This window comes from Agelaius phoeniceus, chromosome 13, assembly GCF_051311805.1.
Source record: "Agelaius phoeniceus isolate bAgePho1 chromosome 13, bAgePho1.hap1, whole genome shotgun sequence".
Taxonomy (NCBI): Eukaryota; Metazoa; Chordata; class Aves; order Passeriformes; family Icteridae; genus Agelaius; species Agelaius phoeniceus.
Window position 1 is genome coordinate 15,924,610 of NC_135277.1, and position 15,566 is coordinate 15,940,175.

Below are 15,566 nucleotides of genomic sequence, written 5' to 3' on the forward strand. Positions count from 1 at the left end.
TGTTCAAACCAGCTCGTCTGAGCTAGCTTTTAGCACTAAGTCATAGGGAATTACTTTTGGCACCTGCTCCCAAGGGATGGAAATACCTCTCTGGTTATGTTTGCAGAGATCACTGAGGACCATGGAGGTAGCTGGAGTATATCTCCAAGAGATCAAACATGTTCCCTACTGAGACAAATGGAGAATAAGTTAATCAGCAAGCAGGGTGGAAGTGGAGTTTCTGCAGAGCTCAGGGCTGAGAGGAGCAGTGAGCCAGCAGAGATCACTGCTGGGCTGGAGGAGGGAGACTGTGACCTACTGGGACCAGGCTTTGCTTAACAATTCCACAGCTCCAGCCTTCAGCAGGATGTGGAGCCTACCCCAGGACAGGCTGGGGTGCAGGAAACCTTGTCAGAGCTGTGAAGGGAGGGAGTGTGGGTGCACAGCACCTGCTGCTTTTACCAGGCACTTCATTTCTTGCATTGCTGCTGCAGTATCCTCAGCCACCAGCAAGCCCCTTGGCTGCAGCTGTGCCTGAAAGGACAGTGCAGCCCCAAGTCTGAATTTATTTTTTCTTCTTGAAATCTGCAGGAATAGAGTGCACTTCATTCGCTTTCTGCCTGGTCTGCTGAGGCCTGCCCTTGCTGGTTGTGGGCTCAGTGATTCCACAAAGATGAGCAGATTTGTACACAAGGTACGTGCAGGATAAACTAGGACCACATCAGTGGAAAAGGCCAGATGTGTCTTCCTTTAAATCATAATCCTTCATGTAATATCACACTTAGTTGTCATAGAAACCATGGCATCACTAAGACTTGCAGCTCTTGATCCTGCAAAACAGTTGAGCATTTGCTTTTAATATAAAGTATGTGCTTACATTCCAACTGTTTCTGTGGCACTGCTTGTATGCCTAGAACAAAGCCTACACTTTATTTTTTTTCCTGTGTGAGAGTGATGTGGCTCAGTAAAACCTCCTGGTTTCTTTAGTTAAGCCCAAACAGTATGCATGTTTCACAATCAGAAAAATTACTAGCACAGGAATGGTCTAAAGAGAGTCCAATCAGAACTTTTAAAAAGATGTATTGGCAATTGAATGCTTGATTAGATCACATCACTGTCTCTGCTTCTGCAGCCTGAAAATGCATTAGAATAATGCTTTTCACAATTTCTTCCAGCACTTAGGACAGTGCACAACTCTTAATTCTACTGACCGTGTAAGGAAATTTTTTTTTTTCAATGAGTCTAGAAGTTCAATCATAATTTCTAACAGAAACATTCATGCTCCCAAATTAAATAACCTATTTATTGTAGCTGTTCATGAAGCATTTTGTATTTTTCTTTGAAAACTCAGTTTCTGATGTAAATGTTTATCACTTTCTGTTTTAATTTTAAGGTATGTTTTAGCATTCAAAGTGCTGAGGAAAGTATGAAAGTATCCCTTGTGTCTCCAAGAAAACAACAAGAAAAGTTTGAAGTTCTGGGAGTTTTAAAACATCTTTTAGCTGGGTCTTTGAGCAGGTGTCCGTGTTGAATATTCAATTCTGTCGCAAATGTGTTTGAATGATATTTCACTCATTTACATTAACTACAGTATTTCCCCCCAGATCACACTACAAATGAAATGTTTGGGATGCCTTTTCAGGGACTAAATGTTCCCCTGCAGACAAGGCCTCATTCCAGGTTTGCTGGGCTCAATGGGCAGGTTTCCACTGGAGCTCAGAGGGTTCTTTATCAGAATTGGGTGGTTTATAGTTCATATTTGGTCTCATGATAGAGATGAGGTATTGCTTTGACCAATTTCAGCACTTGATAACTGGGCCTACCCACATCTGTTACAGCTGTTCTATATAAAGTTACACATTTACATTTGTGCCAAGGAAACCTGTTCTGTAGAACTTCAGTAGGTTGAGGTGGTAGCAACTCCACAGTAACTTCAGTGCATTTGTTTGTAATGCTTCCTGTCAGCAGAAATAAAAAAGCAGCAATATCCCAAAGGCATCAGCTTTTGTGGAAATTAAAGCAGAAAGTTAATAAAGGTGGCTGAGTCAGAACTCTCTTGCAATTCAGGAGATGTTTGTGGACAAATCTTCCTGCTATTTACTGAGCTCCACCAGCTGGTAAATGACTGTGTATTTCTAAAAGCCCTTCTTGTAAAAAGTTTAAATTTTGTGAGTGGAAAAAAGGTTTAAAAATGTTCCTGACTAATCTCCTTTACTGGAGAAGAAGGTATCAGTGTTTGTATTACTACTACAAAGGTAAATTGATGAGCATGCTGTTGATTCTGCTGATTTCAGAGTACCTGGACAAAAAGAATCTCATCCATAGAAGCATTGTATGAAATAGCATGATTCACACCAAAAAATGAGTAAGAATTTATGGTCAGCCATATTCACCAGCAGACACACAAAGGGAAAGAAATCTCCAACAATTATTAGTTGTTAATAATACTGTATAAAAACAAGATAGGGAAAGGGAACAGTAAGCTACTTTTCTATTTTATACTTACAGGGCTTAAGTTGATTTTTACACAGCTCCTCTTGAATCTAAGAATTCGTAGTACTCCCGAGTGTTCGCTGAAGTCCATCGGAGGTGATGGACAAAACGCGACTGACCGTCCCGAAGGCGTGAAATCAGTTTCGGAGCACGGAGGAGCGCCAGTGCCCTCCTGCATCGCCCGCGGCTGTGGGCGCTGTGTGCCCGTTCTTCCACACGCCGGGCCCGAACCCCCCGGGCCGGGCCGGGAGGGAACCGCCCGTCAGGGGGCGCCGTGCGAGCGCAACGCGGCCGTGAGGGGAGAGCCCGGGACAGAGGGACACCGGGACAGAAGGATACTGGGACATGGGGACACCGGGACATCGGGCAGCTCCTGGGCACACCCGGCACACAGCCGGGACACCGGAACGGGGCAGCTCCGGGGCACGGCCGGCACACCGGGAGCGGGCACAGCGGGACCCCGGCAGGGGCAGTGCCCCACGGCCGGCGCTGCCCCGCACTCCGCTTGCCCCAGCCGCCTCGGCACTGGAAAAGCGCAGCCCTTTCCCTTGGCCTTCCCTGCTGTGCTCACCTTGGGCCGCCCTTGGCCCGCTTTGGTGGCAGCTCTTTTGCCCTATGGCGCTGCATCCTCCAGGTAGCAATCCTTCCAGGGTCTCTTATGTCAGAGCGGCAGGAATCTTTGGGCCAACATTCAGCTCATGTTTTCCTCTTCCTGGTTTAATTTAACTTTCCTTGCTTCTTCTCTGCACCAGAACAAAATAATCCCTTACACAGTGCTCTCAGCCTGCAGATTTGGGGAGCCAGAACATAAAGGCAGGCCTGTGCTACAACTCGCTGTACTTTTGGTTATGTGATACAACCATGTACTAATGAAGGGAGGGAATGATAAAGGTCCTTTAGCTCCTTCCCTCCAGCCCTGTTCCTCTCCCCCTGTCCCTGTGGGAAGACAGTGTATTTCTATTTGACTATTCCCTAGTTAAAGCTGTTTATATGAGACTGGTTCTTCAAGCCAGATAAATCTCCCAGATTTATCTCAGCAGATAGTGGACAAGTTAAGACTCTTGTCTAGGAAAAAAAAAACCACCTTGGTGAGTACATTGCCATACTACATTCTTGCAGGTGTCACACAGATGTTGTTCTGAGGTTGCTCAGTTGTGCCTGGAGCTAAAGTGAGTGCAAGCCAGGGCTAGGATTGGGGTGTGTAAAGGAGTATCTAATGGACATTGGCTGCATCAGAGAATCTAGCTCTGGAGTTTAATGCTATTAGAAATCACATCAGAAATCTGTCCTCCAAGTCCCACACTCTGCTGTGGTTTTTGATAATTTTCTGCCAAGATGACAGTTGCAGTGTTCCAGGTAAAGAGCACAATAGAATGTACCAAGCAGGGTAAATTCTGAAACCAGTGACAGCATCTGCTCTGCCTCCCTGAGCCAAACCAGGCTGTAACTGTGGGTGGAAATATGGAGAATCCTATGGAAAGTAAGAAGTGTGGAGGCATGGGAAGGAATTGGGAAGGTGTGTGGGGGGTGTTATAGAATGGGCCCAAGTGAGATCCAGTGTGATGGTGATATAAAAATGCAATCTATAGGAGAGCAGGAATCACTAGGTTTGTGGCTTTATAGATCAAGGACACGATTTTTTAAATTGATTTTTCTGCACCTGTTGTAATTTTTTTTTTCCTCATTGCTATTCAAATGTCTCTCTCTGTCATCTGATAATTTCATCAATTACAGTCTCTTCTAAATCACACTGAAATTCTTGATCTGAACTCTAATACAGCACTACCATGATCCATTTTAAACACATTAAGTACCTTTTCCTGCTGAGTTATTTGCTATTTTTATTCCTTATTCACAATTCTTAAGCCAGTTCTCAAATTATGTGGGTGCTGTTATATCAAAAGAAACGTGAATTAGTTATATTCAGAATTCTGTGATTCAGTCTTCCAAATGTTGGTTTAAGGCCAAGTATGTTGGTTCTATTACTTTCCTTTTACTCACTGATGTTGTACATCTATATGAAGTTCCCTTCCTTATAAACTCCAGGGCACATATAACTGCATGAATCTGTTATCCTTCACCTGTTTCAGCAGCTTTTTGTGCTTAGAATTTGTTTCTAGCAGGAGAAGAGTCAGATTTACAGAAAGTAATTGCTATATCATTCTTTTTCTGAGGTTTGGTCTCACTTGAGGAAAGATGACTTCAAGTCAGCTTTATAATGGAAAAAAATCTTATATTTTCTGTCCTTCTTTCACCAGTAAAGGTAGATGGCTTAGATTTCCAGATGTACTTCACTACCTTTTTTTTGGGGGGGGGGGAGGGGTTGTGGGTTTGTTGGTTGGTTGGTTTTGTGGTTTTGTGTTGTTGTTGTTGGGTATTTTTTTGGTTTTTGTTTTTTTTTGTTTTGTTTGTTTTTTTTTACAGTGTTGTATCTACCAAACTCAATTTTGTGCATATGATATTTTAAATTTGGCAGATTATGTAAAAATACTGGGGCTTGGTAGATCTTGACTTGTGGCCTGTGGACACTTGTGATTTCTGAATCAGGAAATGGTTGAAAACACTGGTTTAGCTCCCCAGTCTGTCCTTCCCCTCGTATCAAATGAGGCTGCATCCTCTCACACCTGGTTTGCTGTGACACTGGTAAGGCAGCACTTGAGTCCCTGGAGGGTTTGAATGGGGACAGTACTGTCCCAGGCATAACTCTGGTCCCCAAAATCTAAACTTGCCTACAAAAAGTAATAGATAAAAGTAATGAGAAGCTGTGGATGGTAGGGTTGCTGCAATGCATTTGATCTCTCTTTTCCATGCTAGGTGATGTGGTTGCAGAATCTGGAGCAAAAACTCTGACCTGCCCTGTTCACCTCACTGTCTGCCAACTCAGATGCCCTGTGCTGATATTTTAAATGTAGACAAAGTTAACTGCCTATCAGAATAAGAAATCAAAATGGGCATGGAGGGGCTGAGTATTCAGCTGTGGCTATGATTGCATCTCAGCCCTGCACTTGAGCTGGGGGTCTGGCTGTTCCCTTGCCTCCCAATCCAGTTAGAAATGTGTTTAGCAGGACTGAGCCTGGCATCCAACCTGTGCTTCTGAACATCCCTTTTAGGCTCTGAGAGGGCAAGGGAAGATGAGCTTGATGAGCCCTGTAAGGCTTCTGAGCCTGTGGATCCCAAGGAAAGGGTGCAGGTCCTAGGGAGTCAGGGGAAGGTTGCTCTGTTCTGAACAGTTCCATGCAACTACTTCTTCCCTCACCTAGCTGGGTTTGGAAAAATGATGCCACATTTTCCTTTTTTCTCTAGATTGTTCATTTATTTTATCAAATAGAATGTCTTAGATATGGCTGTATGGCTTATTGCTTTCAGAGATGTGTTTTTAATCTGTTTTCAGGAAGATGTGTGAGCCATTAAGGAGAGAACTAGGTGTGTTCTCTCACTGTATGCTCAAGGAGTTTGATTTCTGATGTCTATACAAAGAGGATTTTAATCCCCATCTGCAGCATTGCAAGACTGTGATTAGCATGGCTTGGCTTTCCTGGGGCACCTTTCTTCTAATAAATTAGTCCCACAACTTTCATATAGAACAAGAACATATCATTGACCTTGCTTTGCAGACACCATCCAGCTTTTGACAGTTCAGAAATATTCACTGTTCAGCCAGGGATGTAAGTACAGCCAGAACTACACAGAAATCCACAAACAGTAGTGTGATCTCCACCAACAGGCTACTGCTGTTTCCTGTACAGGACTACAAACACTCTTCAGTGGGTGAGCCAAAGCTCCAAAGAAGGGACCTAAATTACTTCATTGCTGAAGTCATCCTGGGTAAAATCATGCAACTTGTTTTTTTTTTAATGTTAAATTCATGGCCATGGTATTTGAGTGCCTGCAGACATCCCTTTGACACCTATTACTGAACATCTGGGCAACAGTACCCCTGTCTGTCCCAAGCTGCTCTAGGATAGATTGGTTTTGGAATGCCATTCCTGAACTGTTAGAAGGGAAATTGGTGTCTGAGGGCCTAATCAATCTCTCACCCACTGCACACGATGCTTCTTGAAACTGGCCATTTAATCAGCTTTCATGCACTGATGTATGTTTTTTCCTCAGTGCTTTGAAGGTGACTTCATTATTGAAGCAATGACACTGTTGCTGTGAGCTCAGAATGGTGTGAAAGCCTGGCTTTGGCAAGCAGGACAGCTTGACTTGTATCTTGGTAAAGCAGGATCCTCTTGACTCCTTCTGCCTTTGTCCAAGGTTTCAGGTAGGGTCCCTCTCTTGTCCTTCTCTTTATGGGTGTCAGGTATTATTTGTCTTTTCTAGTCTCAGGTCCTGCTGCTATCTGTGAAAAAGTTCAAGAGTCTATCTGGGAATCAACTATTATCAAACTGTATCATCCATCAGTAAAATCAATTTACACTTCCTCCCATCTCATTAACTTGATCCTTTACTTTCTCTGTCTGCTGAGGTTCAGGGATACAAAAGATCTGGGCCTTCCCTATTTCTGAAATGGCAGTTCCTGTTTGGTGCCTGACATTTCTTTTGGGAAAGTGACATCAGAATTAGACAGAAAGACCCCTTTCTAAGTGCTAGGCTGTAAATGAGAAAAGTGAGATCAAAAAAACAAAACTATAAACTACTCTCAGAGAAGCAAATCAATCCTCTGCTAGGTACACTCAACTGAATATACAGGAGCTTCATTCAGGGGTAAAGCTGGAAATACAGCAGACCTGGAAAAAGCATTCACAGGAAGAAAAGGACTAACACAAACTGAAATTCATTTGTGCTCTGGAATATCCTTTCTTTAGACAGACAATTATTGCTTTCATCAAAGCCCATTCATCCTATATTGTACTTCATTTCCTTCTTAATGGCTCATTCTGAGCTCATCTTTCCTTCAGTTCCCGTTGCTCCTTGCTGCTGGTCTTTTGTCCTGCCAGGGACATGCCTATCTGATCTGTTGGAAACAGGGCTGGCAGTAAATGCTGAGGGGAAAGACAACTTTGGTCTAAACTGTTTGTCTTCTTGTTCTACCCAAGAATGCAATGAGGAATCTGCTGGGTTTTTTCTGAAAGTTTCAGTTGAAGATTCTTACAAAATTTCCTATATTTAAATAAAAAGGAGGAAAAAGAAACAAAGGTTATGAAGGTATATTATCTTCAAAACAGGGTTTTGGCCAAAGTTCAGCCCCTGGGAGAGGTAACCTAGCTGTATGATAGAGAAAGGTGATTATGATGTTGAAGATGCAAGTTAGAAAACAATGGTGCTTACAGGCAATATAGATCAAGGAATTTAAGAGCAACTGTAACTACTGGAATCTGATAGAATGTTCCTGGGGGCTGTGTCAAGATTCACGACATTTATTAACCTGAGATGTCAGGTCCTGCCTGTGTACAATCATTTTGGTCTTTGGGAAACTCTGGGCTTTCCTGAATCACCTTATGACCAACATGAGATTCATGTCAATGTCCCATGGCAAGTCCTGAAGAAAGAAACAGGATGAGTCACACATGTCTGACAGCTCTTCACACCTCTGAAGCAGTCTCTGAATTCCAGAAGAGGAGACAGCCCCAATGTGTTCTCAAGGTCTTATCACAGAAACTAATTCAGCTTGCACAATGCCTACTAAATACTGAGAAAGGCAGGAGAATTCAGAGGAGTGGTGGCTGTGCAGCTGCATGTTATTTCTTGAAGCCTGCAACAAAAAGGCAGATGGAATGAGCTGGGGAAAGTTCTAGACCAGGTTTGCAGAACACACTTGGCCAATTAAACAATTTGTTTGTCCTGCCAGGTGCTCAGAAGACAGTGTGGCAGGGTGTCCTCTCAGCCAGCACATCCACACATCTCAGCTGTGCAGCTGCCAAAAAAAGTGTGGTGTCCCAGTCAGTGGAGAGGCAGAGGAGAGGGAAGGTAGATGAGGAGACGAGGAGGATGGAAGAGCAGAGGGAGTGATAGAGGCAGGTCTGGTAAGGTATGACAGAAGGTGCAGTTTGAACTTGCTAAGCCTACTCACCTAACTGCTGCAATGAGGCATTCCAGGCCAAAATCCTATTGTACAAGGGAAATTGGGCTGAGTCACCAAATTCATTCCTCTGCTGTTTCATGCATCACACCATGCAATGCCTGACAAAGTCTGCTTTGTTTGGTTTTGTCTCTGGGGTTCCCATAGGGAGGCTACCAGGTCCTTCCTTTCTAATAGGTATAGTCATTTTCTGCTGCTTATTTATAGTTAGTTTGTCCCTGTACTGAAACCATCCCTTATCTCTCAAAGTTCTTTGCCCTGCCTGTTGATGTATTGACACACAACAGTTATATCCACTCTGGCTTCACTTTGCAGGCTGTACAGTCTAAGCAATATCTCAGCCTTTCTAGAGGAGCTGAGTTGCATACACTGTATAATCACAGTCTTTCATATAACAGCTAAAAAATCCTGTGGACTTTCTGATATCTTTCATTCAGAGTATTTAGCCAGTGTCAATCCTTCCTGAGTCCTTTTGTAGCAAAGCATGTTCTTTGCAGCTCTCTTTGCTGGAAGGGTAGGAATCTCAAGCCCACAAATCAGTCAGACTTCCATATGCTTGGAGCTGGGCATGTGCATAACTGTTTTTCTGGATCAAGATTAGAGTTCTCACCACTTGACAAGATTCAGCTTGTGGTTTGTGAAGTGCTGCCAGTTTGACTGGAATTAAAGATCTATAAAAAAATATCAATTTTAAAAAAGGCAATCCCCTGTTTCAGGTTTATGTGTGTACTGCATTAATTAATACCTGGTTGGGAAACATGAAGAACACGGCGCAACAGCATTGCTTGTATCACACTTCTCACCACGTGAGAGCCACTCCATATTCCCAAAGAACTGACAACTATCTCTGTGCAAAATCAAGAGGGGAAGGGACAGATAAAGGTGCAGAGATGGTATTTCCAGTGTCAGGAAGGGGCAGGACCCCTTGGTCTCTGAATGTAGGGAGTATTCACTTCACCACCGATGCTTTCATGCATCGTGATGCTTTTTCTGGGGATAAAAATGTTGTACAAACAATTATAGGGGAGCTTAAATGGAGTAGAAGCAATTTTTCTTGGCCTCTGTTTGCTGATTTCCAGCCTGCAGTGACTGACAGCAGATTTTATGGGTATGGATGAGCCAGAAACGTCAGGACAGGAATTCCTGGCTTAAGTCGACTGACCCCCGAGGAGTACTGAAGGACTGACGGGACTCTGAGATGACAAGTGCAAACCCAATGCTGCAGATTTTTCTCAGCAAAACAGAAGTGCGGTGAGGAAGCAATACCGCGTGCCCTTCCGCGGGGCTGAGCGGTGGGAGAGGAGGAGCAGCAGGGCTGAGCGGTCCCTGCGGTTCGGCAGAGGGACCGGAGGGCTGCGAGCCGGGGGCAGGAGGCAGTGCCCGGGCAGGGCTGGGGCGGGCGGGCAGCGCCAGCAGGTGCTGCGGGTCAGCCCTGCCGGGCCAGGGGACCCGGGCGGCGGCCCCGGGGGAGGAGCGGGGCGCGGGCCGGCCCCGGTGCGCGTGTCCCGGGCGCGGGGCCGGGCTAGAGGGAGGAGGGCAGGGCGAGGGCGGGGCGGTTAGCGCGGCTGGCCCGGCCCGCCGGGGAGGAAGGAAGGGAAGGGGAGCGGGCTGCGCTGTTGCCCTTTTAAGCGAGCGAGCGGGCGCCGGAGGCCGGTACAAAGGGAGCTCCGCCGTGCCCCGCCGGCTGGGGCTGCCCCGGCCCCGCCATCTTCCGCCCCGCAGGCGCGGCCGGGGCCAGGGTCGGGCCGGCTGAGTCGGAGGGAGGCGGCGGCAGCGCAGGCCCGGGCCCGGAGATGAGGCCAGGATGTCGGTGTCAGGGCTCAAGGCCGAGCTGAAGTTCCTCGAGTCCATCTTCGACAAGGACCACGAGCGCTTCCGCATCGTCTCCTGGAAGCTGGACGAGCTCCACTGCCAGTTTGTGCTCCTGCCGCCGCCGCCGGGCTCCAGCCCACAGCCGCCGCCGCCGCTCACCATCCACTGCAACATCACGGTGCGGGGGCCGCGCGGGGCGGGGAGGGCCGGGCACGGCCCGCCCTCGCCATTGTCCGCGGGGCGCGGGGAGGGGGCGCAGCCCCGCCGGGGTGACTCAGCACGGGGGGGCCGCTCCTCAGGGGCTCCGGGCGCCCTCCCCGCTGCCACCATAACAAAAGTTACAGGGGCGGGCGGCCCCGGCCTCTCCTCACGCGCGGCGGGGGCTCCTCCGGGGGACCCAGGCACGGGAGAAGGACGCGGGCCGGGGCCGCCGCCGCCGCTTTGGGGCCGGGAGCCGCGAGCCGGAACAAAGGGCGGCCGGGCCCGGGGCAGCGGGCACAGAGCCCCGGGGCGGCGGCGGGGGGAACAGAGGGGCCCCGCTGCCCGGCCCGGCCCTGCGGCGGCTCGCGGGTCGCCGGTAGCGCCGTGCGCGGAGCCCGGAGCAGGCGGCGGGCGGGCGCTTTACCGAGTGCGCCACACGGCCGCGGCCTGGGGCGGGCCCGGCCTCCCCCGCGGGGCAGCCCGAGGCGGCCGCAGCCACGGGAAACTTGTCGGTGTCGCCGTCGTGGCGGGGTAAGGCAGAGCCCCCGCTCTGCCGCCGAAGGGCCGCTTTATCATAACGGGGCGTTTAAACTTGTTGGGGCTGCGAGCAGCCGTGTCCGAGCTGAGGGTCTGCTGCCTGCCGAGGGCTTTGAAGGTTCTCCCATCTGTGGGTTTTATTTCCCCTTAAATTCGTTTGGCTTAATATTTCTTACATGACTGGAAGAGAAGCTGAATAAAACGTTCACTGTTGTGTGACGTGGTAACAATCCTCTGGTTCTTTAAAAGTTTAAGGCCTAAACTTGCAGAAGGATCTGAATATGTTGGCATCTGTGACTCATGTACAGGAAAGTGCTGGAGGTTCATTTTCGTTGGGTTGGTTGCAGTTCTAGGTGAATTTAAATGCCATATCAAGATTCAACTGAACAGTGACATATTGAAACACTTCGGGTGAAAATAGCACGTTTGTGTTTAAGGAAGACAATTTCTACTGCCTTTTTTTGTCTTTCTATGAAAGTTTTAAACACCATGGTGGTCAAAACATTAATGTAAATGCAAATATTTTAGTACTGAAAGATGAAAATGTGTGTGCAAACCAGGCAAGTCTAATTATAATCATGACCAGATTCTTACTTGCCTTAAAGTAACCTTATTAAATTAAAGGTGAATTGTTAAGTAGATCTTTCAGTTTTCACAGTTAACTGTTATGAAAAGTTGCTTCTGTGGTCATGGGACAGGTCTGTGTTTTACTGGGTATTTGTAAGACATAAAATTCTGGGGGTTTATGGTAAAATAAACAAGAAGTGTTGATGTTCTTGTTTCCAGACATGACCCATCTGATGATGAATTGTGCGACTTCCTATAAATATTTTTTATTCAGTAGAGGGTGTTCCATTGCACAGAAATTTGGCTTTTTGTTTCCACACAACATGATCTATTTCATGAGTCTCACTCTAAACAAAAAATGAAAGGTCTGATGATTGTGCACCCTTGGTTGCCAGTTGAATTTGATGAGTTATTTCTTCTTTGTCAAGTCACAGCTGCCAGGTTAAGCCAGCAGTAAGACCTGAACTTGTTGTGCTCAGGGTTTGTGCTGTGGTGTTTATCTACTTATGGGACTGCTTTCATTGCAATTACTTCTAATAGTAATTCTTACTGCAAAGAAATAACCCACCTTAGCTGTAGGCCTTTGGTTGAGGTGAGCAGCCAAGAAACCACTTAGATCACTGTTGTCATGCTTGTGTTAATGAGGAAACAGTGTCTGCAGTCTGCTGTTAGAGTCACCTGTCCCAAAGGTCAGCAGCTCTCTCACATGCCATTAGACTTGTGGCATATGAACTTGAAAAAGAACAGGAGAAGTGCTCTTTGAAACCTCTGAGCTGCGACTTCTGCTTTGATGAAAGGCTGTGTCTGAGCTTCTTGAAAGTTCTGTTTACAGTTGTCTGTGAGCAGCTTGGTGCTTTCTGATGTTGACTAATTTCTTGCTCTTCGAGGCAGGTGGCTACTTTCCCCATCTGTTAAAAATAAATGGGGTTTGACAACCTGAGATACAGACGTGGCTCCCTTGAAACAAATGGGCAGCAGGTGATAGAGCTGAGAAGAGAAAGCTCATCTCTGGGCTTCCATCCTAGTTCTTTGACATATATTTTAGAATTCTCTAGTGTCACAAAAGTGAATTTTTTTTCTCCCCCTTCCCACTGAATGGAGTCCCTTGGCCCTGACTCCTGATTGCCTCCAGATGTTTTTGTGGATACTGTAAACTAGAAGAGCCTCAGTCTTTTTTTACTGTGCTTCAGTGGCTCCGCAGGTACTGAGGGAACTGGGACTTCAAATAGCAGTAGTAGCATGCAAAGACTGGTAAGGCTATAAAGTTATGGGATGGAGAAATATCTGGTAGGGAAGGAAGCTTTCAGTAGCTAAAAAGTGATCTGATAACTAAGCTGGCTCTGAAATTCCCAACAAATCTTTTTTTCTCTCCAGCCTAGAGGGAAGAGTAAATATTCCTCTGGAGATGTGAGGGAGCATATATGCTTAGGAACTGTGTAGGTGTCCACAAGTTTTCTAGACTAAAATTCAGAGTTTGAGGAGTCTGCCACTGGCATTTCTCACTGAGATGATTTGTTGATTGTCTCTGTAGTATAAGTCTGTAGAACTGTCAAAGTTCAGTATTGGCCATAGCATCTCAGGGACACTGTACCTGTGACTCTGAACACTGCTAGAAATTAAAACAAGATACACTTTACTTAAAAGCTCCTCTGTTTATAGAGTGGCAGCCAAACTTTGTCCAAGTCTGTCCTTCACTATTTCTGGTAGTGACCTGTATTAGAGCTTACATGGTTAATCAGATTATTTTAAAAGAGGCACTTAAGGGTGGAGTCATCCCTGTCAGAAATATTGCTGCTTATTCCTGAGAACTGTCCAATTATTGAACTTGTTCAGGCTGTGTACTTTCACATTCCCATTTTGTTATGCCAACAGCAGTGTCTCCATTTGAGGTTTTATTTCTGTTTTCCTCAGGTTTCCATTTTAGTTAACAGCACTTTTCCAGTTGATCAAGTTCAATAAACCTTGTCCTGTTCCTCATGTGTTTTGAAATAGTATCAAGCCTGTGGCCTTACTTAGAGGAGGGTGTTTATTGATCATGACTTTAGGGAAGTGTCCTTCAATACAATCTCTGGCTTCAGTTTGGTACCTTATCAGACTTAGGTCATGGAATTACAAAGGGTGTGTTAGAATTATTCCACACTGAAGTTTGGATTGCTGTAAAACATTTTGTATTTTTTGTCATCTCTTCAAAGAGAAACAGGATATTAATACCTCTCCACCCATATGCAAAATTCCTGTTGAAATTGTGTATCCTCAAGTGACCCTTGCAGGTAGAATGGGGGTTTGTGCCAATTCCATGTGGGAGCAGGTTTGCCCTAAACGGATCCAGGGCTGTGATGTGCAGTGATATCCTTCATACTTCAGCAATTCAGTTCAGGTGATGTGGCTGACTCAGTAAACTCCTGCTTCTCTGTTGGAAAGAAGCATCTTCTGCTTCTGCTGAAAAATACCCTGCTGCTAAATCAGAGTTAGAAGCTGCTGTGAAAGACTTGAAAAGGTTGCTGCCTACAGATAACTGCAGTTAATGGGAAGACTATTTTCCCTTAAAACCAGAATGGATGAAAAGATATTACCTGTGAAGCTTTTGACAAGTTGGGTGTATAACAGAGAGTGAGTGTATTGGAACCTGGGACAGTTCTTCAGAGACACAGGATTTTCATATTGAAGTCCCTCCTAGCTAGTTCCTATACAGCTGGTAACCTTTTTAACAGGTTATTCATTTGTACACAGAACTAACCACATAATGAAGGAGGCATTCTGTTCCAACCATGGATTTTTATTTTTTATTTTTGTACATCATTAGGCATTCTGGAGTGAGGTTGAGACCTTTGTCTCGCAGCATGTGGATGTCAGGACTGTATAAAAGCATACCCAGCTTTATCTTGATAGCATGTACTTTTTAGCTAGGGTTAGATATACTTGCTGATTTTTAAAAAGGCACTCGTGCAACTATTATCAAACATAACATGCAATAGAATTGACCAGTATTGTTTTATTTAGCAGACCAAAATTAAGCTAAAAAAATTATTAAAAAAGTAGTGAGGGCTTTAGTTTCTCCTTTTATGTCAAAACTGTAATTGGAAAAAGAATATTGAAAAAAGGAGTAGGAGGAATCTTTTGTGTCTGGAAGACAAGACCTTTCTGATGCCACAGTCTGGTTGTGTGATGTGCAAAAGGCTGTAACCAGTACTTCAGGACTTAAAGGATGGTTCTTCCCTACAAGGTATGAAGTGCTCCTAAAATATCCTAGGAGGCCACAGTGGTGGGCTTCAAATAGAAATGCTGGCATATCCTGAGGTCTTAATGCACAGTAAATTGTGCTCTTTTCCGGTGGGTTGCTCAGAAGTTGATGACAGTAACCTCAGAACTGGGATTGTTGTGGTCCTTGAAAGAGCTCTCTGTGCACTTTGATAATGAAAGAAGTTTTGTAGAAAGAATTACATTCTTTTCACTCAACATCCTTCCTCCTGTGAGCTGTTCAGGAGGTTTTGTCTATTGGTGCCTTATTGATATCCTCAACATGTACTGAAAATTGGAATTTTTAGTAAGAACGAAGTGTGATGGTAATAGTGCTGTTTCTTGCAGACCAACAGAGGCTATGTGCCTTGTGGCTGAAATTGAGTTTGCTGCATTAAGGACCTGGCTGGCATGTAAAATTCTTATGTTGATCTGAACTGTTTTCCAGTCTGGTTTAGCTGCACAAACATCTGTCCTGTCACAGGAGGGGCACAGCACTGAGTGGGAGCTGCTGCATCCAGCAGTGCTGGCAGAGCCCAGGGTGGCACTTGGGACTGACCTCTCCTGGGTGCAGTGCCTGGGGTGGCACCAGTGCCTGGGGTGGCACCAGTGCCTGTGCTCTTACAGTGACAGCTGGACCTGACTTAACTGCAAGGCGTTTGTTTACTTGAAAAATCTGACTCTTTCCTGGAGACTGCAAGATGCAAAGATAGAGACA

At 45.7% G+C, this 15,566-nt stretch overlaps 1 protein-coding gene across 2 annotated transcripts in view; it reads left to right on the forward strand.

Moving 5' to 3' along the window:
* Positions 1–10,038: 10,038 nt before the first annotated feature.
* UBE2Q2 (ubiquitin conjugating enzyme E2 Q2) overlaps positions 10,039–15,566 on the forward strand; it is a 45,919-nt gene continuing 40,391 nt past the window's right edge. The window contains exon 1 of one of the 2 annotated variants that reach the window (XM_054642425.2): positions 10,039–10,484. In XM_054642425.2, coding sequence (XP_054498400.1) covers positions 10,299–10,484 — 186 coding nt within the window. In that variant the 5' untranslated portion in view covers positions 10,039–10,298. The remainder of the gene's footprint in view (positions 10,485–15,566) is intronic. The other variant, XM_054642424.2, reaches the window with a different exon arrangement.